The 24880-nt window shown below is 37.6% G+C and overlaps 1 protein-coding gene across 4 annotated transcripts in view; it reads right to left on the bottom strand.

Moving 5' to 3' along the window:
* Positions 1–8670: 8670 nt before the first annotated feature.
* The window catches only part of Nbeal1 (neurobeachin like 1), a 211340-nt gene continuing 195130 nt past the window's right edge, over positions 8671–24880 (bottom strand). For all 4 annotated transcript variants that reach the window (XM_057752700.1, XM_057752706.1, XM_057752692.1 and 1 more), the window contains 6 exons: positions 23685–23779; positions 19263–19379; positions 18746–18907; positions 17584–17732; positions 16275–16410; positions 8671–14774 (listed from right to left, as the gene is read on the bottom strand). In XM_057752700.1, the coding sequence (XP_057608683.1) occupies positions 14673–14774; positions 16275–16410; positions 17584–17732; positions 18746–18907; positions 19263–19379; positions 23685–23779 (761 nt within the window). In that variant the 3' untranslated portion in view covers positions 8671–14672. The remainder of the gene's footprint in view (positions 14775–16274; positions 16411–17583; positions 17733–18745; positions 18908–19262; positions 19380–23684; positions 23780–24880) is intronic.

Consider the following 24880-nt stretch of genomic DNA (forward strand, 5'->3'; position numbering starts at 1 on the left):
GTTCTTTGTTATTTTGTTAGATTTGTATTGACAATAAAAGTCTGTGTGTGGATCCTTTAGTACTCTCTCTCTGTCTTCTATTCTGTGACTACACTTTACATGGAAGCTGAGATCCCGCTAGAGTGGCAACAGAGAACCATTTCACTCCTCTCTTCAGCTTCCTGTCTTCACCACTGATCAAGAACTCTGCTTCTATGTCTTTGGGAAAAAAGGCAATTGGGAATCTTCTAATGACACCTGCCTACATCTGTTTCCTTATATTCTTCTCAAATTTTATTTATTTTTATTAATGTGCAGTGCCCTCAGAAGCCAAAATTGGGTATCAGATCCTGGACTGGAGTTACAAGCAACTTATGCTCCATGTGAGAACTGGAAACTTACCTTGGGTCATCTGCAAGAGCTGCAAGTGCCACTGACTGTCATGGAACATCATTTTAACTGTGTTTAAAGTGTGTTACATTTGTTTGATTAAATAAAATTAAGCTGGACTTAGGAGGTTCAGTCAGCAACTAGCTGACAAAAGTGGTAGGGAGGAACTTGTTAAGTTGGGAGCTTAGCCTCCAGCCCCTGGCCTGGGAGATGCTTTGCTCTGGACTCCAAATCCCAGCATGCAAGGTCCTGACCCCTCCCTGGGAATCACATTAAACCTGGACATTTTTAAAATTTGGCTTCTTGTGATTTGGCTTGATTGGGATTTTTGCGTTGGCAGAGAGCTCACGTTAGGAAAAATTCCTAACAGAACTAAGTGTAACAAAACTAAAGTTCTAAGTGTTCTTTAGGGGGCACTGAACAGAAGGACACCCCCTTTTCAGGAGATGTGAGCAAGGAGAAAAGATGAACTATTTGCTATTCAGCTTCTCTGAGCTAGCAGGATTTCACCTCAACCTTTGAATTCTGAGTTCTATAGAGATTTAGATAAAGTTTTCTTTAGTGGTAATGATAGAGACGGTGCCTGAGGGAACAGAATTCCTGCCTGGATGCACCAATGAGGCCAAATGGCTGGGGGAGTTGCAATTGTTGATTGGGACAGCCTTTGTGTAAGGTGCAGCCACTGTACCGAATGAGAAACAACAGTTAACTTCTGAGTTATCACTCCAGTTTACTTCCTCACAATCTCTTCCCTTCTAGTACTGTGGGAAGAACTGTCTTCCTCCCAATTACAGTTCCCGTAGCCCACTACAGCTGCACTAATTTCATCCTGTCTCAAGGAGTAGTAGTAGTAGTCAAGAAAACAGTTTCAACAATTCTGTTTCTTACAAGGTGATTCCCTTCTAACTTCATAGTCCTCATTAGCACATAAACATGATATAATTTCTCCCACATGGAAAGATTCCTTCTACTCACTTCCCCCTCTACACAACCAGTACCCTATATTACAAATCTTTAAAGAATTATCCATACTTAAGTAACTTTCAATACACTCCAGTTAGGTCATCACTCATCTTCCCACTGACCAGTCCACTATGGTCAGGTCATCATACTTTCATCCCAATGGAACTGCTCATCTTCGAGTATCAATATTTTAAATTCTCACACCTGTGCTTCCTTGGCACATTTTGCCACATTTGACTTAACTGATTATTCTTTTCCTTTCTTTGATCTGGCTGCCACTCCTTAGGATTCTTTGCAGTCCCCTCTTCCCCTACCCCAATTTCTCTCTTTAGCCTCTACACACAGTGAATTTAGGGCTTAGACCTTGGACCTCTTCTCTCCTATATCTAAATTCCCCAGGACACTGGAGCAAATTACCTAGTTTAAATATTATCTATACACTGGTAGTCCCAAAACTATCTCCAGTCTTGTTGATTACCTTAAAACTCAAAACTTGGGCACTTGATGTCTGTCTGCACACCTCCACTTGGATATCTGTCTAACAGGTGTCCCAAACCTTACTTAATCACACCAAACCTTCCGATCCCTATGAAACCTCACTAACTCCCACCAAAATAAAAACTATACAAAATCGTTACTTTTCCTGGGGTCGAATCCATTCTTCCATCTAACAGCCTTCCCCACAATGGTGTTTTGCTTCCAGCATCTCTTAGGCTCACATATTCAGTCTCAATGGCTTTCTCTTCACAAAGTTGTCATCCTTACCAATGTGCTACTACACCTGGGTCCAAGCCAACACTATCTCTCATCAAAATATTATAGTATCTTTCCAATTACTCTCTCTGCACCTACCATTGCCTCAGCCCCATAATTATGACCCAGTCTTAACAGAGTAGTCAGAATGATTCTCATAAAAATTACCTAATAAAGTTAGGGTTGTTTTGAAGTGGGATCTCACTACATTGGCCAAGATGGCTCCAAACTCAAGGACCTCCCACCTGAGCTCTCTGAGTAGGTGCATGTCCAACTCTCAAATTAAAGTACTTTTAAATCTGAAAATTACTTGATTTAAAGATTTTCATTTATGTAAAAGGAAATAAAATAATTCAAGACATTTTTCCTGCTTATTATTAAAGAAACCCCATCATTTCTAGTATATAAAATTTAAGACATGATCTCGACTCTATACTCAAAGAAAACCTTCAAACTCTCCTGTGTTGACAGAGGCTTCTGTACCCCCTGGTCCCATTAAGTCCCAAAGAAACACACAGAGGCCTACATTAATTATAAACTGGTTGGTCTATAACTAATTAACTAATTCTTACATCTTACATTAACCCATTGTTCTAGTCTGTGTTAGCCATGTGGCTTGGTACCTTTATCAGTGAAACAGTCTCATCTTGCGTCCTCTGCGTCTGGGTGACGACTGCAGACTGAGCCTTTCCTCTTTTCAGAATTCTCCTGTTCTGGCTGCCCTGCCTATACTTCCTGCCTGGCCCCTGGCCAATCAGCGTTCTATTAAAGCAGCACAAGTGACAGGATACAAGACCATCGTCCCACAGCGCTCCCACCGATTTTTTGTTTTTGTTGTAAAACAAGAACTCTGAACCCTGAATATAATCTTCTTAGTTTAGCTTTTTTCCTGACCATTATCCATATCAACTTATAACCAAAACTCTAAACAAAGACAAACATCCATAATCCACTTTTTGGGAATGTGGGCATAGTTTTCTAGGCTACTTTCTGCTGATTGGGGGTGCTGATAATCTTACAGTGACCTAAAGAAAATTTAGGATTATGGTCAAGCCTTGACTGGAGTATCCTGTAAGGCTTGGTCCTGGATGTGTCAGAGGAAAGTCCAACAGAGGTTTCCCTTTTCCTTGATCAAACCTGACTTTCTTAACCCAGAATGAATACACAGGCTCTGATTTCCTATGGGAACAAAAGCAAAACCTCTTCTCCAAAGTAACATATATGGCTTAAAATTTGAAGTCAAGCCATTTAAAAAATACGTATGTTGGGTTAATCAAGCAGCATTTACAACCAAATGTCTTTTAGCTGCTATTGCTTTTTCCTCAGCCATCAAACAATTCAAAGACTACACAATAACATACAGTATTTAGTTTCTCTGTGTATTTTCCATCTTTATGTGGTTTTATTTTAAACTCTATTTCTTTTATTTTTAAGTTTTGGTTTTTGAAGACAGGGTTTCTCTGTGTATCTCTGGCTGTCCTGGAACTCACTCTGTAGACCACGCTGTTCTTGAACTCACAGACATCTTCCTGCCTCTGTCTCCCAAGTGCTGGGATTAAAGGTGTGTGCTATCACACCCAGGTACTCTCTTTTTAAAAGGACTTCATCCTTTTTCTTTTCTCTCCCAAGCCTATATATATATATATATATATATATATATATATATATATATACATATACATATATATATATACACATATATTTTTAATTGTAAACCATTTAGAGGTTTTTTTTTTCATCTGAATTTATCTTTTCTTTATCTCTCTCTTTTTTTGACCACATGAGTCTTTAATTTGCTAAGTGATAAGGCTAGGATTAAAGCCATGGCTTTGATGACTGGCTCTACCCCATTCCTTAGCTCTCTGAGAGTCTAGCTTCAAGGTGGAAGTACTGGCGGGAGCCATGTTTATTGCCACAACTCTACAGAGTTTCAACATCACTGCCACCAAGAAGCATGCTGTTAAGTGTTTGGTGGTGGGGCCTCTTAAAAGAGATGCAAGGTTTGCTACTTTTTTGTTCCCAGCTGCTCAGACTCAAAATAATTACTCAGAAACTATATACCATTTGCAATACTGTTTGGCCAATAGCTTAAGAGTATTTCTGGCTTACTCATATCTTAAATTAACCCATTTCTATTAATCTGTGCATCACCACAAGGTCATGGCCTACCAGCAAAGTTTTGGCAGGCTCCAGCACAGGTGTCTGTCCCTGGCAGAGGCTACATGCCTTCTCCCTGTTTCTGCTTTCCTCCTCCCAGCATTCAATTTAGTTTTCTATGCCTACATCTATTCTGCCCTACCACAGGCCAAAGAATCTTCTTTATTCATTAATCAATAAAAGCAACACATAAACAAAAGGACTTCCCACACCACTTCTGCCTCCACTTCCCAAGTACTAGGACTAGAGACGTCATTCCCAGTTTTTCTTAAAACTAAAATTGTCACTATCTATTGAAACCCTCCAGTAGAACATTGACTAAAAGTCCTTAAAATGGACTCTCTGCCATTTACACCTGTCTACCTTCCCTGTCTGGTTTCACTTCTGCTACAACCACAGGGATATAGCTTGATAGGACACAATTTATTCTCTCACCTTTTTCATATCAATGTTTCGTTTCTCACGAGTCCAGGTATTTGTATTAGTCTAATCCATTCACTAGCTCAGAACAGACACTTCAAATGGGCATTTCCATCACCAGTAGTCTACTTGGGGCTCTTCATTACTGAAGTTTGGAAGTTGTGTGTGTGTGTGTGTGGGGGGGGGTGTCGGGGAACAGACCAGAGTCCTGACAAAGACCAGACCTTAGTTTCACTTCACTAGAATGGGACAGAGCTGAACAAGCAGGTATCATGAAAACCACAACTTATGGGTGGCCATCAGCGAGCACCCCCACAAGCCCCTCAGCTAGCTCAGCAGGTGCCACCCAGACTTCTGCAGGCTTAAGACAGCTTTCCCTATCCTGCTGCTGGAAGGTCCCTAACCACTAGGGCTTTTCACCAATCAGCCCCCATATTAATGTTTCTTCCACCAATCAACCCCAGGTTAATTCCTCCTCTCTGGAATTTCCTTGAGCTTAAAAAGAGCTTGTGATTGTTAGGCCCCAGTCCTCTCTATTGGGCCTGTCATGGCTGGGTCCTATAAGGATCTTCTTTAGGGGTTTTCAAGTGCCACCCCAACACTGGAATTAACAAAGCGCTCTTGTTATTTTATACGTGGCTGTTAGTCTTCTTTGGGGGCTTCTCTCATACCCTGATAAATACTTTCCACTTTTCCATAAATCCACCAAACATTGTATAATTTTTTTTTTTTTTTTTTTTTTTTTCCCCAAGACAGGGTTTGACGTGGTCCGGGGCGGGTTCCGAGCTCCCATCCTCCTGCTGCCACCTCTCCAGCGCTGGGACTTCAGCGCTTGTTGATATGTTTTAAGGACGATTCCTTAACCACTAACTCAGGACTTTAAGAGCTGCGCCTCTGAAAAGGACAGGTGGACAATATTTGGGAAACGGGGTAGGAGGTGAGGAGGGGTGGGTGTCTATGGCTCTCGCCCTAACTCAGGACTTTAAGAGCTGCCCCTCTGAAAAGGACAGGTGGACAATATTTGGGAAACGGGGTAGGAGGTGAGGAGGGGTGGGTGTCTATGGCTCTCGCCCTAGCGAGCATCGTAGCGAGCTTGGCTTCGCCCATTACAACGATGCAGGGACAGACACAGGCTGCTAGGGAAAGATGGAAGGAGTTTTTCCACCGATACAGTAGCCAACGGGACTGTGGTTTGAGGACGTAAATACCGCAAAACCCACCCCAAATAATTCAACGCGGGCTCAGATGACAGTTGCACGGAATGAGGCTCCCGGGAACCTCCCAGGACAACCAGAGCACGGTTCCCGGTGTCGCTCAGAATGGGCGGGTCGGTTCACGCTCCTGGGAGGAGCCATGTGACTCTCCCTCCCTCGCGCCCCCTCTCAGGCGGGCTTCCCTGCGCACATCGGAGGTTACCAGGTAGAGAGGTACAGCACCATCCCTACCAGCGCCAGCAGAATGGTGATGGCGAAGTCCAGCATGCTTCCACTTGCATAGGGTTCCAGGCCGGGGTCGCGTTGCCCCACCCCGCCCTGCCCCGCCCGCACTGGGCATCACCCCTGTACTGGCTACACCAGGAGGCTACAGCATAAAGTCTTCTCGGGGATAGTCATGCTACACTGGAGTGAGACAAATGATCCAAGCTGGACACTTTGATGGCTTAAGAATTAAGCACCATTAAATGCTCCTTGTTTCTCAAAAAAGCTTCTACTAAATGTCTTTGCTTTGGGACAAGGTGTCACAATGTAACCCTGGCTAGCTTGAAACTATGTAGACCAGATTACCCTCGAACTTCCAGCTTCTGCCTTCCTAGTGATGGAATTAAAGTCATGCGCCACGGTGGTAGATAGCGGGTAGGTAGGACCTCTGGCTGTTAATTCTGATTTGCAGTAAATTGCCCTGGATGTTTTAAGGGTTGGTTTTTAAAATAAAATTTAAAAGGACTTCCCATCAAAATGATGGTCCGAATCAACAACAGTGAAATGCACAAAGGGATATAGCAACAATTTTAGGCAAAAATCTCCCAAAGCAACTGGATCTCACCCTTTCTGGCACGCCTGTACCTGCCAGGTATCTGAGCCCTTCTGTTTTTCTTTCTTTTCTTCCCTTTCCTTCCTTCCCTTTCCCTCCCTCCCTCCCTCCCTCCCTCCCTCCCTCCCTCCCTCCCTCCCTTTCTCCTAAACTAGCTCCTAGCCTAATACCCTTTCAACTGTATTCACAGAGGCAGGGCAGTCTTTTAGAGGATGAATAGCCATCAGTAGTGATGCACTTTAGCATACGGTTCTGGGTGTGTTCCAGCACCACATAACGCCAGAGACAAGTAGACATCTACCTCTTCTTTCCCTGCTGTTTTTTTTTTTTTTTTAATTATTTTTTATTTTTCCCCTCGAGACAGGGTTTTTCTGTGCAGCTTTGGAGCCGGTCCTGGATCTTGCTCTGTATTCCAGACTGGCTTCAAACTCAGAGAGATCCACCTGACTCTGCATCCCTAGTGTTGGGATTAAAGGCGTCTGTCACCACCGCCTGGCAAGAGACCTTTTTTTATTAAAAAAAAAAAAACGTGTATTTTATCATTTTATGTGAATGAGTTCATGTGCATGCTTGGAAGAGGGTATCGGACCTCCTGGAATTGGAGTTACTGATTGAGTCACTATGTGGATGTAGAGAACTGAATTTGAATCCTGTGTAAGAGCAAGTGTTCTTAACTGCTGAGCTCCAGCTCCTTTTTAAAAATTAGGAAGATGGGGCATTGTTATAGCAACAGCATCACTTGGGTGCTTTTTGCAATCTTTTTGAGAAATAGTCCCCAAAGGACAGAATTATGACTTTGTTAACTGATGTGATATTGTAAGTTTTATTATAATTTGAAAACATTTATCTGATGCTGGATATGGTTTTATGGATTTAACAAAAAGTAGTCACTAGCCTGTGACTAGCTTTGACTGTGCACTGATTTAGGAATCTTGAGGAATTCATGCAGAAAGTTTCTAGTTCTTGTGAAGAACGTTCACTAAGATGGAGTATTGTGACCAGCTCATGGTACCAAAGTTAATTTCTGTTGTGGTTCTGGATACAGAGACAAAATACCAGCAAGAAGCTGGGGCATCTGTTTTTCACACTACCTTAGCAAAAAAGGAAGGTTGAGGCAAGTGCAGAAAACTGATACATCAAGGCTGGGCATGTAAGCTCAATTTCAGAATATCTACCAGGTTTAAAGTTCAGGATTTAACAGTTAGGTGGATACAAATGAAAAAGATGCTGCATAATAAAAATAGAGTCAAATTTCATAATCAAAATATTATGGTTAACAAAACATGAAAATTAAAGGTGATTGCTTATTGAGAAAACTTTATAAATAAAGTCTGATGAAATAACACCAATACTCACTTGTGCAGATCATAGGGGATTCTCATATAAGAAACAAATACTTCTTGGCTTTCTGTTTACTAACTATTGCATTCAATTCTTTGTCTACTCAAACAATTGAGTAGAACAACACATTCTAGTCAAACTCCATAAACTAAGAATTACAAGTCAAATGACGAAAGTAATGTCTGCAATGGTCTGTCCTATCCCTTTAAGAGACAAGCCCTGCCCACTCTCTCCCCCATCCATGATCCATCTAGGCAAGCAGATCTTCCTTCCACTTTGTCTGTGAGCTCTCTTTTTCCCTCTCTCTGTAACTTCTCCACTTATCTCCTCCCTTTTCTCTCTCCTCATCCTCTTCTCCGTCCTCCCCTTCCCTTCCACAACCCACCAAATGAATATCCAATCTCATTCTGCATGGCGTGCCTATCTGTCCGTCTCTCACCCGACATGGCTCTTTGTGGGACTGCCAACCACCAACTTGTCAAGGTCTCTCACCTGCTGCGTGGCTCCCTGCCTGGGACATGCTGCCTCTTGTGGCCCTGGCCCTCTGTCCCTCGGGGAATGGTGCTGTTTTATTTTTACCATTACAATGTCATTTTTTTTATTAGATTCAAACCATTGTCATATACAAAGCTAGTTTATTATGTACAAAATAAATGTACATCCTTAAAAAATATCAGAATGTAAATTTCCAAGGGATTAACCAAGTGCAAAATTTTCAACTATTTTTGATCATACTATACAGAAACAAATCAAACATTAACTCATATACATTCATTGAAGTTCTTAAAAAGATATGACAAAATACATCTTGTATATAGATTCAGAAGGATGAAAGCAAAATGAATCGTACCAGTGATCTGGTTATCAGAATGCTAATTAAAGTTATTACATCCTTAAAAAGTCTAAAAGTCGCTCAACTTTGAACCACCCTTTTTGCATATAAGTACCCAATGAGTGACAGTTTGCAAGTCAATAATTCAACATAAAAAGAGGCTTATTACTATTCCTTTTGTTCATTTAATCAGTTCCAGTGAACAAATGAAAAGGGACATTTTAAGATAAATACACGACTCCTTAAATGGTAACTAGCAGCACAATTTCTAAGGTGGTTGTGGTGGTCAGACAGACAGACAGACAGACACACACACACACACACACACACGGAGTGGAGGGAGATTTCATTCTATAGTCAGGGTAGCTCACAAACTTGAAGCAATCCTCCTGCTGTAGCCTATGTCAGGATTAGAGGTGCACTACCATACTCAGGTAAGAAGTATAAAAACTTGTTTTTAAACAAGTGATTTTGGATGTTCAGCTAAATCTTCTGAACTAGTTAGTGTATATTCATGTATTCAAAAGACTGTCATCCTGTTAAAACAGAAATGCTTCTAATTAATGTGAAAAACTGTCAAATTAATCAAATGTTTGTTAATTTTGTCTTAATTTAACAATGAATTTGATAGAGAATGGCTATCTAGAGATCTGCTTACTTTTTGCTATTTTTTTTTTGTCTCCAACTGTACAAAAGCTATCTGATAGAGAAAGGTAAGTTTATCCTGTAAAAGAATTTAGTAGAAAGTCACATGGCTTCCTAGAAAGTTTTCTTATGTAAATTTGACTATAAGTAACAGAACTACATATAAAATGCTTTTGGTAGTATCTATGAAGCACAGTCTTTGAGAAGTAAAAGGCAGAATAGGAAAAAGAAATGTTCAAAATGTAAAAGGTCTTCAGCAACAAGAGTCGTTATAAGGAGCTGGTGGCAGCGCATGCTTTTACTTACAGTACTTGGGGGCAGAGGCAGGTGGATCTCTGTGAGTTCAAGGCCAGGCTGGTCTACAAAGTGAGTTCCAGGACAGCCAGACCCACACAGAGAAACCTGTCTTGAAAAAAATATAGAGCTACTGTAATATACCATAATCTTGGAATGAGTGTAAAACTATATGCAAGTCATTAGAGATTACCTAACAAAACATTTAAACTTCTAAAATCTTTTTTCTTTAATTCCAATATAATACAAATTTATTTTCAATTAAATTTAACTACTGTTATCTCCCTGACAGAATTACTTCTGTTGAGCAAAATAATTACGTATATTCTTGAAAATCTCAGCACTTGAGAGGTAGAGGTAGATGGATCTCTGAGTTTGCGACCAATTTCGTTGACAAGGATACATCCAGGCCCACCAAGACTACAACAGTAAGAATCTGTCCCCAAACAAAAAACAAACAAAAAAAAAAAAAAAAAAGGAAAAGAGAGAAAAAAAAGGAACATTAAAGCGTAATTCTCAATTTGACTACTCTACAAGAAAGCATGTAATTTTAATATGTCAACAGAATATATTACTTAAATAATCTTAAATAAAGTAAAGACTTACAGAGAACAGCCACCTCTGCTTCCCGAGGGCTGGGTTTAAAGGTGTGTGCCACCACTCTGTAAGACTTCTCTTAAAAATAGTTAGTACTTTAATCAGTGAAACTTCTCAGTCTCATTTAAACCTAACTGTCCTCAGTCTCATGTTACATTGCTCATTTACAATACGCACTATAAAGCAGTGAAACACTCTGCAACTATTATAATTATGAATAAGTATAAATTACTAAAAAACTCACTATAAAAGGAAATACACAGCAGCAGCACTTCTTTAACCGTCACCTTTGTAACATTAATTAAATTATTTACTTTCTTTTAAAATGAAGGCTTACTACACTGTCCAGGCTGATCTTGAACTTCCCAGCTCAGGTGATCCTTCCATCTCATTCTCCCAAGTAATTGGAACCATGTGTATGTAAGACTTTGTCTAATTTTTCAAATGATGAAATTTGGCTATTCTTATGTTAATTTATGCAAGATATATATTTTCAAGGTTAACAAGAAAACTGTTTCATAGACAAAAGAATATCAAATCAGTGACTTTCAACTTGCTCTGTGCACTAAGGAAAGATATATGCCTCTGAATTTGTGTCTTTTTGACACTAAAAGAATTATCTTCATGTGTCCAAATCTTGCAATGTGTCTAAAAACCATTTCCGTGTTGTTTCAGTAAAGGTGCTAGTCTAAACAATGTGTCTAATGAATAACTACTGCCAAAAAAACTCAGGTTGATAATGTGGCTATTTTTATATAAGGTTTTTATAATAAACCACATAATTTTCATATAACCAAAAAGCAGAGATATAAATCCTATATTCTACAATGGTCACATGATTTTCAAGATAAAAATATATCTGCAATTTAGGCACAAATTCATTTATATACATTATATGTACATACATATATTTATAATTTTTGAGAGCTGGGATTGATTGAACCTGTGAAAGTCCCACGTATTACTGAGGCATAGCCTACTGATGAATCCTACAGGTAGGTCTGATCTGCACCCTCAAACTAGGAACCACTCTGTGAGCTGAGGTGCTGAGTTCAGTGGTAGAACTCTGTGTGAGGCTCTATACTGTCTCAGTGTTGGAGTAAAAAATACCATGCCAAACCCAGGACTTCATATGAAAGTGTTCCATCACTAAGATATATCCCTAGCCTAAATCTCTCAAATGTTTATGCTCTATTAGTTCTAACTTCTAAAATCTATGAAAAAATTAAAGAATATTTCATACAGAAGCATATCTGCAAACATCATCAAAAGTACTTAGGAGGATTTACTCAATGCTTTCATAGTGGGAGAACTCTACTCATTATAACTTCAATGCTATAAGACATCTGATTCTGTTTTTCTTTTAGCACTGATTACTAATGCTTTTTATTCTTGCCTAACATGCGTGAGGCCGAGTTCACTCCCGAATACTGGAAAAAAAAATTTACACTTTTTGTCGAAATATTGGTGTGGAAAATATTGAGTTAGGAAATATTAATAGCAAGCAGACAATATTATTGGAGGTAAATGTAAATTGTGATTTTAAATATGAAAGTCTAAGAGCTCATGATAAAACTAATGAACTTTTCAATAACGAAAAGGAAATAGAGTGGTTCTGTCCATATGAAACAAAGACACTGCCTGGTGTTGGGAATAATCAGTGGAACAGAAAATGCTGTATTTAAATTACGTGCCTGATAGCATTGTATTGTTGCCTAATGTCATCAGAAAAGGCACTTTGAGGAAAATTTTCAGAACAATATTTATATGGGATCATCTAAAACAAACAAAACGCTAAGTACATGACATGCACACAAATTAGGAAAAAGTACTAAGAAAGAGTATTTGCTGCCAGTGGGTAAAGAAGTTTTTTTTAGAGACAGAACACTTACATCAGGGTTTGGGTCTAGATGAAAAATGTACATATCACTCAAAAAGTGTAAAGATAGGGTTAAGATAATAGGTTTAGCAATGTGAGAACACCTTCAGACACACATCCCAGATATAGGGTATTATACATTTAATACCTTGTTCATATCCAATACAGTAAAAGTCTCATGTTTTTATTGAAAAGGAGGCAAAGATGATGTTATTTACTTTATAAACATATTTTAAAAGAATTGACAGCTCAAAATTCAATTAAAGCTTTCCTTAGAGATATCTTTAGTAAAAAATAATGTTATATTTACAGGTAAATGCCATGCCTCTATCAACACTAAGCAAAAACTGGCACTCAGTTTCACTTTCTTAGTATATTTGAAAAGAAATATAATGAAGCTAAAACTACGAGTCAATCCTCAAGTCTAAACTCTAATTTTGTGGGCACACTCACTCTTTAGTAGTATGCAGTGCTCCAGTGTTGAACAGTGCCATGTGTACCACAAGGAAAAAGAGAAACTTCTCCTCACACACAAGGATGTACTGTGACTAAGAGAAATTAACAGAAACTTCTTTCACAGGCAACACTGGCTAGAAAGTTAATGCTAATCTTTATTTTTGCAGTTCCCTGACTTTCATGTTCTGATTTGTTCTTTTTCTTCAATTTTACAATAACAGAATACTGACTGGGGGGAGTTATATATTACAGCATTTTATTCTCTAAGTACATATAGCAAATTGTATAAATGTGCACACACTGCCACCACCAACAACAGCAAAACAACTTCTGACCTCACTTTCCAAAAGAAAGAACATTATCTTAGTATAAATCTCTTATTACCTGAGATTTTAATATTCATCATTATTACTATCAAGAAACAAAAACACATGAAAAGTCCTGAAAAGATGAACTGACACCAACAGCAGCCAAGATGAGATTTTATAATCATTAACTAAAATATCCAGCTATCAATCCATTCTAATAATTTTTTCCAATATACATTACGAAAGTTTCTATGGATAACAGCTACACCCCACTGTAAAAGTGCATCTTCCTGGTGTTGTTATCTAGTGACTTTTAATTTCCGTACAACTTCAGAGATTCACCAATCTTCCCAAAGCCTGTGGAATCTCAGATTGCCAATATTTGTAGTTGTAAAACTTCTCTAACCTAATAACTCAAAAGTCAATTTTACAAAAAATAAATAACAATTACTTTGAATTCCAAATTAAATCAATCAACATGTTTACTTAAAAAATTAGACATAATGTAATATTTAACAAACTGTAACAAAATAGCTATCATCCAAACAGTTGTATATAACATGCAATAAAAGATATTACTTTATCTAAATGGCTACTCTGAATTATGCAGTGTTACTCCATCTTTCACGACCTCTTAGAACATCACTGAAAACTCATGATCATCAGGATAGAAAGGATTAACCACAAAGAGAGTACAGTTTTTGCTTAATAAAGACAAATTCACAAAATTTTGAATTTCACACATGTAAATTGTGCTGCAAATGTTACTCAAAGGACCAACTGACCAAAGCCACAGTTAGCATTTTTGTTTAAATATACTGTTAATGAAGTACATTTGTCAAAATTATCTCTAGTTTTTCTTTTTCCTATTCAACTTTTGTTACTTAAGGATAATAACGCAATTTAGTAAATTTTTATTACTAATATATTAAAGGTAGGGGTAGGGAAATAAACCAATGTTTATTTCAATATTTGTATTTAATCCAATTATATAGACCTGCAATTTTTGAAAACTCAATTGTACAACAAATGCCTAAAAGGTTATGCTTTTAATGAAATGGTCAGTAAAAAGAAAAATGATTATCTGAAGAATCATGAGAAGCCACATCTCTCAACTCTCCATCACCTATGCTACTTTATCAGAAATGTCTTAAATTTTGCTTAGAAAAAAAAAATTTGCTTAGATTAAGGGAATTCAATCTAAGTATATAATATTAGAAGTTTGTTTTTTAAAAATTGGATTTAATGATTTAGGAATGGATTACCAAATTGAATCAAATATATTTTCTCAATTCAACTTTAGTACTGGTTAACAAAACTAGACTCATTGCTGATGAAACTTTTAAAATTGACTTAATGGAACCTACAACTTTATTTTTATTCTTTATTTATTTACTTAATTTTTGTGGCAAGGTCTTGCTATGTAGCCCAGGCTGACCTTGAACTTAAGATCCACCTGCCTCAGCCTCTAGAACTCAACCTACATCTTCACAAATATCAAACCGTTGTAATCTTTAAACATTTTAAAAGATAAAATCCTTAAAGACTTCCAGCGAGTAGAGAGCAGCTAAAGTGACAAAGCAATAACTGGAGTTTGGTTTTCCATCACAGGAGGTGAGAATAACAATCATTTGAAATCTTGAGTATTATATTCAGTTTCTCCAGCTGAAATCTGGCTGAGTCGCTTGCTAGATCCCCACAATTTTCGAGAAAGCTGACCCGAACGCATCTGTTTAAGGTAATCCAGAGAAACGAATAGATGTTAAGAAAAATGAAGATACATAAAATCAATATACGTGACACTGAATGTGTAAAGTGCAGAACAGGTTTTGTTAAAAACTTGCTAACATTTTAAAAGATTCTTGATTAATAACTGCAGTACAAGAGACTGAACTCAAGGCCTCCTCTTGTTAGGCAAATACTCTCGAGGATGGAGCTACACCCCTTTTTTAGACAAAGTCTTACTAGTTGCTTGGTCTGACCCTGAACTCACCCAGTAGGCAAGCAGATCTTTGCTTATGATTCTTTTACCTTAGCCTCCCAACTAGCAAGGATTACAGGTGTGTAACTCAGAGTTCTACATAATCATCACACTAGCAGGTGCAATTCAGGAAACTATCAAGAACCTCAATGTTAAATGGAAACATGTTTAAAATGTTTTTAACTCTCTTTTTAAATATTTATTTATTTTATGCAAATGAGCGTTTGGCCTACATGTGCCTGGTGCCTGTGAAGGTAAGAAGGGGTGTGAGTTTCCTTAGACCTGGAATGACAGATGGTTGTGAGGTGCTGCTGTGTGAGTGCTTGGAACTGAGCCCCAGCTGCAGAGTAACAAAAGTTCTGGCCTGCTGTGACATCTCTCTAGCCTTTTTCTGTGGTTGTTTTGACAGCAGATCTTGGTACATAGCCCTAGTTTGCCTAGAATTTACTATGTACACCAGGCTGGCCCCTAAATTGTGGTGATTGATTCTCCTGCCTCTGTCTTCCAAGCACTGGGATTACAGGTGTGTACTACCACTCAACTTAATTGTGGTGATTCTCCTGCCTCTGCCTCCCAAGCACTGGGATTACAGGTCTGTACTACCACTCAACTTAATTTCTTCTCTTGAAGAAACACCTGTAGATACAATATTACATTTCTCAGGAAAAGTTAAGAGTGTCACAAAAAATGCAATGACTAATTTAATTCTATATAATAAGTTTTCTGAGAGAATCATTAAGTTACCTGGTGTAGAGTCATTAAGTTTTCTGAGGAACAAATGTCAGATCCATGAAAGACTATTAGGCAAGTAAATTTTTTGTTACAGTAAACTCACTGTGAATAAGGATATGGATATAAGATATTCGTAGTTCCAAATTAAAAAACAATGCCTTTATATAATAAATAAGTCATGCTTTGTATTTATGAAATCAAATTAGTTTTACTGTTGGACCTATATTTTATTTTTATAAGAACTTTTATGCCTCCAATCTGCATAGTCCTCTTGAGTCTTGATTTGGAGTAAAATATTTTTCTCATTCACACAGTGATACAAAGACCAATCCATGAGCATGCTTTTAATTTTATCATAGGATAAACACTACCACTTAACAACTTTATACTTTGGCTCTTTCTGAAACATCAAATTTATGTTTCAGTTTATTCATAATGGAGACTTCTGAATCAGTTAGAATGAAGGACCGAAGGAACCCACAATAGTAAGGGAGAATCCATGATGCTGAATTTTACCTCGGCTGGCTTGCCAACACCTACTACAATCAATTTGCCATCTTCTAAGCCTACAAGAATGTGGCTGCATTCTTTGGTTACGGAAACACAGTAGATAGGTAATCGCATGGCTAATGGAGTGATGCTGAGATTCAAACTAAAAGAGATAAAAAACAGATACAGTTACATGCACAGAGGATAGACGCACAGAAGGTTATACAGGGAAGGAAACTTCGTCATCTACCTCTGCACTTCAACTTTACAGATGTGCCACATCCCTAACTGTAGTTCATTTTCTCATAATTTCCCTAAGTTCATCTCTATTTCAAATCCTATTAATTCTTAAACAATACTCTTCTGATTATCCAGATCCTAGAAATTCTTAAACTCTTCTGCAAACACAACTTCTCTTTTTGTTGTTGTCTGAGATAGGGTCTTGCTATGCAGGCTAGGATGACTTTGAACTCACAGTCCTCCTGAACGTGCTACTTTAACTGGCAACTTCTAAAGAGTCTTAAACTCAATTATTATAAACACCACAATACCAAAAATTTAAGTTCTTTCATTAAATGCTTTTATCTGTAAGTAAAAGGTGAATAAAAAGTCCCAAAGAAAGTACATGTGTGTGATATTTGAGGTTAATCAAACAGGTCTTTTTTGCTTTGTCTGATATTCCATTACAATAAATGCCTTCGGTTATTTAAAGATTAGAAAGTGGAGAACCCAATGACTTAGGTATATTTATATATACGTGTTTGTGTGTGTGTGTGTGTGTGTGTGTAATTAAAACTAAAGGAGTCCATTGATTTTTCTATGTTAGAAGACTCTTAAAATCAGGATGAGAGAGAGAGAAAGCAAAGCTATCATTGGAAAAAGGACTGAGTCCCAAATGCTGATATTGTAAGTATATTCCAGCATGCTCAGAACACTTGATGCAAATGTGTGCAAGGCTGGTACACATATGAAGCTCAGAGGACAACCTCAGGTGTCTGTTCTCACCTTCTATCTTTTATGAGACAAGGTCACTGTGGTAATTTCAATGTAACTGACCCCAATAAGGGAATGGCACTAGTAGGAGGTGTGGCTTTGTTGAAGTGGGTATGACCTTATTGGAGGAGTGTGTGTCACTGTGGGGGTGGGCTTTGAGGTTTCCTATGCTCAGGAACCACCCAGAGTCTAGTTGAATCCCTGCTGCCTACAAGATGTAGGGCTCTCAGCTACTTTTCCAGCACATCTGCCTGCATACCACCATGCTCCCGACTGAACCTCTGAACTATAAGTTGCTACCTCTTCTTCAGACAGTTTGAACATTTTAATTTAATTCACTTACCTGTGAAGTTCTCTTATAGACAGGAGCCCTTGTACGCTGCCAGTGATTACGTGCTCCCCAATTATGCACATGTCTGATATTTGCTCATTCAGGACTTGAGACCCCAGATATTTTCCATTTACAGAAAACACATGTAACATGTTCTTATCCTATAAAGAAACAGGAAAGTTTAGGGAACTTGCAAGAAAGCTGAGTTTTCATATTGTCAATTAAAATATAACAAGTCAGAAAGATTTCTGGGATAAAAACATGACTGTATTCAAAGAAAAAGTATACAGAAAATTATCAGATTGACTTTAAATCATTATTGCCATGGAAACAACTACGAATTAAATCAAAGAGTTAAAATATTCCAGTTCAAAAATATTTCACATTCCTAAAAAAGATGTTCCTTATATTTAAAAGCTTTACTATTAGAAGGAAATGAATATATGGAGATCCAGTTTATTTCTACACTGTCTTACCTACAAAAGAAATGTTGGCTATCACTGCTACTTGAAGTTCATGATATACCTAATACTACCACTGGCACTGGTGGCACACATCTTTAATCCCAGCACTCAGGAAGCAGAGGCAGGTGGATCTCTTAGTTTGAGGCTAGCCTGGTCTAGAGAGTGAGTTTCAGGACAGCCAGTGCGATACAAAGAAACTCTGTCTTTTTTCTTTAATTGCTTTTTGTGTATGTGGGGTTAGGTAGTTAATCTAGGGTTCCAATGCTTGCAAGACAAGCAGTCTACCAACCAAGTTACATCCTTAGCTAAAAGAAATTACGTTTGAGGGGGCTGGAGAGATGGCTCAGAGGTTAAGAGCACTGACTACTCTTCCAGAGGTCCTGAGTTCAATTTCCAACAACCACATGGTGGCTCACAACCATCTATAATGAGATCTTGTACCCTCTTCTGGCCTGTAGACAGACAGACATGAAGACAGAACACTGAATACATAATAAGTAAATCTTAAAAAAAAAAGGAATTACATTTGAAACCTTGTATAATATTAGGCCAAAATAAATATCTGAAGTAAAATATAAATATCAGGACAATAATGTGGCAGAAGTCTATCTAACAATGAGAAAGAACAACTGAACCATAAAAAAGCTGCCCTTGCAGAGAGGGGAGAAAACATTAGTGATGGTCTACACCTGCCGCACAGAAGCAAATACCTTGAGAGTGGGCTTCTCCTCCAAGCTGGAATAGATGACAATGTGTCCTTCCCAAGAGAGAGCCAAACTGGGAATGGTCAGGAACAGGGAACTCTCACAAGGTGGCCGTAAAGTCCTCATGTATTGACCTTTCTGAATGGTATGTATAATCACAGTACCATCCTACACACGGAAGATTCCAGAGAATGAAAAATACAAAACAACAAAAAGGAGAAGGCAAAGTGGCTGAATAAAGAAATGTGGGAAAGACACTGAGGAAATAATTATCCCATAGATGAGTTATATGCTTTAGGTAAAACATATCATCTTATAGAGTGTCGTCTTCCTGAACTAGTAAGGCCAATAAGATCCCCAAATACAACATAGCCTCTTTTAAGTTTATTCTCTCTGTATTACTCTACGTTAACAATGCTCAAAATAAATATTAAAAATATTCTATTTCCATAAAACCTTTTCAAATATAAACATTGTTCCACAATTTATAGAAAAGTATTATTTCTTAAAGGTGAAATCTTACCCTTGACCCTGATACTGCCATGTCAAGTTCAGTGCTGATGCCCACACTCAATATCTCATCAGTGTGTCCATAAAGAATCTGAAAAGGTTTAGATGCTAAGCCCACAGCAGTGCCTCCCTAAAATTAAAAAAGAAAAGCAAACATGAAATGGTGTCTTATTGTTTTTTCCCTCCACTCACAAGCCTCTTGTTTTTGTGTTTTGTAACAAAGTTTATACTATATTCAAACATTCTCTTAACAAAGTAATAAGACAGGTAGTTAGAACCACTGAGTCACTCACAGTAATACTCAGTCCAAAACTTACACAGAAAGTATTAATGCTGATTTCTTATATTAGTTTTCCCAAGTTATTTGCTCTTTTAACCTACACATGAATTCTTCCTTAATTTAAAATAACATTATATAAATGAATACTTATTAGAACAGTAGTTCTCAATCTGCGGGTTGCAACTCCTCTGGGGGTCGCATATCAGATATTTACATTACAATTCACAACTGTAGCAAAGTTAGTTATGAAGTAGCAATAATTTTAGAGTTGGTGGGCTGGAGAGATGGCTCAGTGGTTAAGAGCATTGCCTGCTCTTCCAAAGGTCCTGAGTTCCCAGCAACCACATGGTGGCTCACAACCATCTGTAAAGAGGTCTGGCGCCCTCTTCTGGCCTTCGGGCCATACACACAGACAATATTGTACACATAATAAATAAATAAATAAATAAATAAATAAATAAATAAATAAATAAATGTTTAACGGGAGGAGGGGGAGGGAAATGGGAGGCGGGGAGGAGGCGGAAATTTTTTTTTTCAATAAAAAAAAAATTAAAAAAAAAATTTTAGAGTTGGTGATCACAACAAGAGGAACTGTATTAAAGGGTTTTAGAATTAGGTAGGTTGAGAACCACTGTCCTGGAGCCTGTACTTTAGGGACATCAATTATATTTATTCTGATTGCCTTTAATTCATATGTATGCCTCTTGTGTGAATGCCTGTGGAGGTCAGAAGATGGCATTAGATCCCCTAGAGCTAGAGTCACAGGCAGTTGTGAGCACTCTGATATGCATGCTGGGAATCAAAACTGGGTCCTCTGGAAAAGCAGCAGTGTTAATCTCAGAGCCTTATCTCTAGCTCCTGTCTTTAATTTCTATAGCGATCATTCTTTTTCTTAACTGTCTATGCACAGTACCCTGCTCTGTTGTTCTTGGCCTTACTCCCTTGAGACATGGAAAGCAATGAATCTGGAGCTGTTTTTTGCATAACCTGGCTGGCAATAAGTACCAACAATCCTCTTCCTAGAAATCTAATTGTGCACCATCACCAATGATGCTTTAAACACTTATTAAGACTTCATGCATGCTATGCAGATGTTCTACCCCTGAGACATGTCCCCAGTGTTTTAAAAAATAATTTTTGAAACCACAGTGTCATGACTTTAAACTATCACTTTGTAGTCAGGCAAGCCTTAACTTTGTGATGCATCTGCCTCAGCTTCCACACAGGCTGAAAATGCTCAAGAAAATTTCTCTATAATGAATGCCTTTGTCATTAAATTTGCCTTGTTTACATTTACTTTATATTCGAAGAAATATCAGTTGTGTGTCATATTGTTTTATTCTTATTTATTCTAGATAAGTCTGTCTAGACCCTCTGCTTTTATATTACACATAAAATATACCTGTAAACTCTACTCTTTGGGATACATGTAATTTATCCTATATATTTACAAAACAGATCATTCTTGTATCAAGTAATTAAAGTAACAGAAAACTTTACAATTCAAGTGAAAGAAACACTTATTAAATTCATCCAATAAAGGTTGCATATCCAAATATTAAACATCATAATGACAAAACAAAAATTGATCTTTTACTTAAGAATACAGAAAAAAGTGAGGCCTTATTTTTAAAAAAAGAGAAAAAAATTATAGTATTAGCAAGTAAAATACAACAGCAAAATGTGGTAGCAATGAAAATGAATAATGTTAATTTGCTATATGATTCAAAGCAGTTTAAATCTAAGAAATTTCTTGATTTACTCATTTAGAAAAAAGAAAAGGAAACTCTAAAAGGAATTATAGAGGACACTGTTGTTAATACTCAGAAAATGAGATCAGATAACGGCACTGTACAAACGTTAAACATTCTCATTTTAGCAAATGCACTATGGGGGTAAGAAAGTCTTTTTATCAAGATGGACCTGTATGTAAAGGTACTTGCTAGCAAGCATGATATCCAAAGTTTGGTCCCCAGAACCACCCATGGTGGAAGAAGAGAACTGATCCACAAAAGTTGTATTCTGACCTTCATATATGCACCATGGCATGTATGCATTACCCCCATACACGTAAATAAATAACCATAATAAAAATTTAAAAAGAAAATCTTTGTTCTTGGAAGACATACATAGATGTTATCAATGGAATAGGAAGTACTGCCAACATTTAAATCAGTGAGAAAAATAAACATGCTGGAAGGGGAAAGATACTGAGAATGTTAAGACAAAGGTACGAATGTATTGTTTTTGCAACTTTTCTATAAGTTTGAAATTTCATTAAAATTAAAAAGTTACCAAGATAGAAAATAACTAAATATAAAACACAATACTGATAAAAACTGACAGCAAACACTATCACGCGGCAAAACTGTACTGTCATTTTCAATCAAAATCAGATTTAAGTCAGGATGTTCACTATCATGTTCTAACTCTACTGCAATGTAATAGGATAATAAAATAAAACAATATATTGGAAAATTGGGAGAGTGGCCATTATTTCTAGATCACATGATGGCATAGATACTTTAGGGTCAGAAAATGCAAGAATGTTATAATTATAAATTTAAAAATGTGGTAAAGTTAGTGAAAATAAGATAAACATACATCGCTGGTGGTGGTAGTGCACGCTTTTAATCCCAGTACTTAGGAGGCAGAGGCAGGTGGATCTCTGTGAGTTAGAGGCCAGTCTACAGAGGGAGTTCCAGGACAGCCAGGATTACACAGAGAAATCCTGTCAAAAAAAAAAAAAAACAAAAACAAAAAAAGGATAACCATACAATAATCGATCATGTTACTGCACAACTTTCCTTCACAGTAGTGAAAATAAGTAAGAAATGAACATTCTTCTATAAGTACCAAAATAGTAGTAAAATTGTGCCATTCAGAAGTAAATATAGCATAGTAGAGAACACAAATGGAAATAAAGTGATTAAGGGATTATCCAAAGAAATTAAAAGGGTATGAGACAAATAATGTAAAGGTATTTTGTATTTTTGTATAGAAATAATTAGAATAATGTCAATACACAGAAATAAAATTTATGTTTTTCTTTAATTTTTTTGAGACAGGATTTTCTTTGTGTCATAGAGTATTGTTATGTAAACCAGACTAGCTTTGGGTTCATCATAAAATTCAGGCCTTATCATGGTTACTAGAGGAGAATCTACAATCCCTAACTTACTAAACCAGCAGAATCCCTAACAACAATCTATAAACATTTGTCCTTATACTCACAGGTAAGTCTTCACCCCTCATCAGGGAAATTTTTCTTTGTGACAGAAGGAGACTGTGACAAAAAACCACAAACATCTATAAAACAACTCCCGCACATAAGGCTCAGTGATCATCGCAAAAGATGAGGTAGAAAGAGTACAAAAGCAACAGAACCAGACAGTCTGCTGTGGGATTGTGTCTCCTGGTAGCACCAGAAGCTACACCCATTAAGTTTCATCAGTACAACTGCCCAAAAGTAGGCTGAACATAGGGTGACAACAATGAACACGCCAAATTGGATAGGGAAAACACAGAGTCTCAACCCTACACAAAGAACAACAGGCAACTGAGTAAAACTGAGAGAGGTCCTTCCCAGGAATAGCACAACCAACTGGTTGTCCGGTGTCAAACAGTTAATTCTTAAAAAATACATACAAGTAATGTTATATGGACTCAACAAGTTATATTTAGGAATATATGTATATATAAGTACACATACAGATGTAATAACGATTAATGAAAAAAGAGGTCAAGAAATTTGAAGGAGAGTGGGAAAGGGTATAGGGGAAGGTTTGGATGGAGGAAAAGGAAGAAATGGAACAATTAAGTTATAATCTCAAAAATGGACAATAAAAAGCTCAGGCCCCGAGTCTGTAATCATCCACATCACGTCCAGTTAAGAACAATTTTCAGTAAGACTACTACAGAATTTTAAAGAGGGTTTTGTATGAGAAAGTGTGTAGTGTACATGTCTGGCAGGGGCTGCACTTGCCCATGCATGCATGTATGGAAACCAGGTTCTGATGACATTCATGATATCTTCAATCACTTCTCTTCCTCAATTTTTAAGACAATCTCTCACTGAGATCAAAATGTCATTTACTACCAGAGAAAAACTTGTTATCCCAGTCCAAGAACATAACATGTGTTATTTATTATTACCTGTTGTGTTATCTGCCATATCATACATGTAGTGTCCTTGGAACCAGAAATCAAGTGTATTCCACAGTAATCTGTAGCTAAGCAAGTCACAATATCTGTTTGAAGAAAAAATAAAATAAAATGGATACGTTTTGACAGAACAGATCTTTGAGGGCAGTTTCAGTTAATGTTCAAATAATTACTAAGCCAGGGCTGGCAAAATGGCTCAGCAAGAAAAGGAACCTTCTGCCAAGACTGGTGATCTGCACTTAGTCCCTTTGGATACACATAGGAGGAGAGTCCTGACTCCTGCAAGCAGTCATGTAACTTCCAAGTGCACATATATGTGCTATCCCCCACCCTCCCCATAAAATACCCCTCCAAAAATAATTAAATGTAACAAAAAACATCAGGTCAGAGTAACAGAGGACACCTGCAGGATCAAAGTCATCCTGAGAGCCTTCATTGACACCGTTCATTCTGGGTGAGATGGGATGTGCAAAGTGTTGACATCGAATCTAGCATTGTGGGCTGTCAGAGAACTGAGAATGGAGTCATAGGTAATTCTGCTATGTGTTCTGCTCTCTCACCCTATTCACATTCTCTTCCTATTGAAAAAGTGCTATCGTATGGAATGTATCCTTAAAAAACAGTACAGGGAATTGACAGATAGCTCAGTAGTTAATAATTTATGGGATTATCTTCCTGAGAATTTAAGTTTGATTCCTAGCTCTATTTAAAGGCTGACGACTATCTGTACCTTCAGTCCCAGGGGATCTGTTGACCTCTTTAGACTCAGTAGGCACCACATACACATGGTATACGGATAAACATGCAGACAAAACACTCATACACATACAACAAACACACAAACAAATAAAAAGATAGTACATATTATGGTGCAAATTCATAAATTAAAAACAATTTTCCAGAATAGTCCCTTAACAGCTACACAAAGTGATACCTTAGAATACCAGTAGATAAAATTAGATTGATGACTAGTAACTATTACTGGTAACAGTTCTATCTAGTAACTGATAACAGATGCAGAGATCCACAATCAGTACTAGCCTGAGCTCTGGGAGTCTTGATGAAGAAAGGGGGGAGGAATTCTAGGCGCTGGGGGGGGGGGGTCATGACGTAAGGGGGTAAAGACTCACAGAGACAGCTGACCGGAGCTCGTGAGAGCCCATGGACTCTGGACCAACAGTTAGGGA

Source organism: Chionomys nivalis, chromosome 2, assembly GCF_950005125.1.
Source record: "Chionomys nivalis chromosome 2, mChiNiv1.1, whole genome shotgun sequence".
NCBI classification, from domain to species: Eukaryota; Metazoa; Chordata; class Mammalia; order Rodentia; family Cricetidae; genus Chionomys; species Chionomys nivalis.